Source organism: Myotis brandtii, unplaced genomic scaffold (genome assembly GCF_000412655.1).
Source record: "Myotis brandtii unplaced genomic scaffold, ASM41265v1 scaffold182, whole genome shotgun sequence".
NCBI lineage: Eukaryota > Metazoa > Chordata > Mammalia > Chiroptera > Vespertilionidae > Myotis > Myotis brandtii.
In genome coordinates this window covers 2453840-2455917 of record NW_005356751.1, presented here as the reverse complement: position 1 = coordinate 2455917, position 2078 = coordinate 2453840, and the positions used below count along the sequence as shown (strand labels likewise).

Genomic DNA, 2078 nt, shown 5'->3' with positions numbered 1-2078 from the left:
GCCGCCGGCGGGGCTGGGCGTGTCTCCTGCCAGAAGCCCGACCTGAACTCTCCCCGGCGTCCGGGAACGCCGGGGACTTTCCGAGATCCTCCTCCTCTCAGAAGTCGCCCGGCGCTGCTCTGTGCCCCCGTCACTGCCCAGGTGCCCTGAGCCCGAACCTGTGGCTCCACCAGCAGGTCCTGGCCACCGGCACACACGGATTCCAAGTCCGTGCACTTTCTCCAGAACCGCTGCGCCCACCCTCTCCAGGACACTGCCTCTCTCCTCCAAACTGGGCTCTGTTTCCATTCCCGACAGCCCATCATCTAAATAGCTGCCCCTTTAAAAAGAGGTCCCTTTAAAAGTGTAAGTCAGCTCATGTCACTCCGCATCACACTTGGGGCGAAATCAAAGCCCTAGACAAAGTTTTCATAATACAGTCCCTGCCTTCCTTGATCCCATATTCACTCCTCGCCCACGTTTGCCACCGGGATGCCCTTGGTTCTCTCAATACCTGGCGCACTTGCCAACTGGTGTCACTTCCCCAGAGGGAACTTCCTGACATACTAAGCTAAGGCAGCCACCCACTCACTTTCGTATCTGATTTAATTCTCTACATAGTAGTTTCACTCATATTCTCTTGCTTATGTATTTGTTCATTTATTATGTCACCTCCCAATGGATAGCAAGAAGTGTCTTTGTAAAAAAAAAAGTGTCTTTGCATTCTTCACTGCTATATCTCTTACACCTACACATTGGGCATAAAGTAGGTCCTCAAATATTTGTTGGATGAATATTCAATACCAAACACTGAATAGGATGCTCTCCCTGCTATCGCACAGCTCAGTTTAGTGAGGGACACAGATCATGACTTCTGTTTTTTATTTGCATGAGATGCTTTGGGAGTATCAAAGGAACCTGTAAAAGGGGTGCCAGGAAAAATTCCAACTTAAGCCAAGCCTAGATGGGTGGGTTAATTTTAGCCAGTCAATGGGCAGGGGAAGGGGGAGACTTTCAGAAAGTGTCAAAGCCAAAGGTGACAGTGGAAGAACTGCAAAACTTGAGCTTGGCTGAAGTTATGAGTGGTGAACGATGAAGTGAGAGAAGAAGGCAGAGACCAAATCTGAAAAAGATTGGATGGTTTGCTTGGGACTTTAGACTTCACCCACTTGATGGTGGAGAGTAAATGAATAGTAAGTAGAGCATGACAGACCATTTTGGGTTTTCCAAAGCTCTCGGGGTGGCAGGTGAAGTGGCAGATGTTCCGAAAGGGCAAAGTCGAAGGAAGCCCGGAGACCTGTTATACAACTGTAGTAACCTAACCCCGGCCAGGCATTGTGAAGGCCTGCCCTGAGACAGTGGCAGAAGAAATGGGGAGGAAGAGATGCATCTGAAAGATTTGTAGCAGAATTTTGTAACTGAGAGGACTTGGAGATGGAGGAGAGGAGGGATGAGTCCCAGGATCCTGCCCTAGGCCATTTATTGAGATGATCACCACAGGAGATGGGGGTGGCAGTGGAATGGGTGAGATGATCACCACAGGAGATGGGGGTGGTAGTGGAATAGGTGAGATGATCCCCACAGGAGATGGGGGTGGTAGTGGAATGTGTGAGGGAGGGGAAATACTTTTGGATGTGAGTTTGAAATGCTTGTGGGATCTGGCCAGAACTCAGTTCTCCTGTCAAACCCTAGTCTCTTTTCACTTCCATGTTTCCCTTTTGTAAAATGGCTGGATGACTTCATTTCTAAGTACTCACTTCTAACCATGGTGGCCCTTATCCTAGTGAAGCTCCAAGTTGGCTCCGAGGCTGTCTGAAATCTGTTCTTGCTACTCTTATGCACATTTTTCCTTCCTGTGTTATACACCAGTTCCTTGTGCATTTTCTTTACCTGCTTTAGTTTTCTCAGCTGAAAAGGTGGATAGCAATACCTGTTCTGCCTGTCTCACATGATTATCATAAAAATTACATAATCTATAGTTTGGATAAAATTACTCTGAAAAAAATTTTTTTTTAATTTAAAAGGAAGAGGAGGAGAGAGAGAGGAAAAGGAGGAGAAGAAAAATAGAAGGCTGTGTTATTGCTGTAGTCCAAAGTGTA

The 2078-nt window shown here is 47.3% G+C and overlaps 1 protein-coding gene across 3 annotated transcripts in view; it reads right to left on the bottom strand.

Moving 5' to 3' along the window:
- SPPL2A (signal peptide peptidase like 2A) overlaps positions 1-559 on the bottom strand; it is a 54040-nt gene extending 53481 nt beyond the window's left edge. For all 3 annotated transcript variants that reach the window (XM_005863940.2, XM_005863942.2, XM_005863941.2), the window contains exon 1: positions 494-559. In XM_005863940.2, the coding sequence (XP_005864002.1) occupies positions 494-544 (51 nt within the window). In that variant the 5' untranslated portion in view covers positions 545-559. The remainder of the gene's footprint in view (positions 1-493) is intronic.
- Positions 560-2078: the final 1519 nt, after the last annotated feature.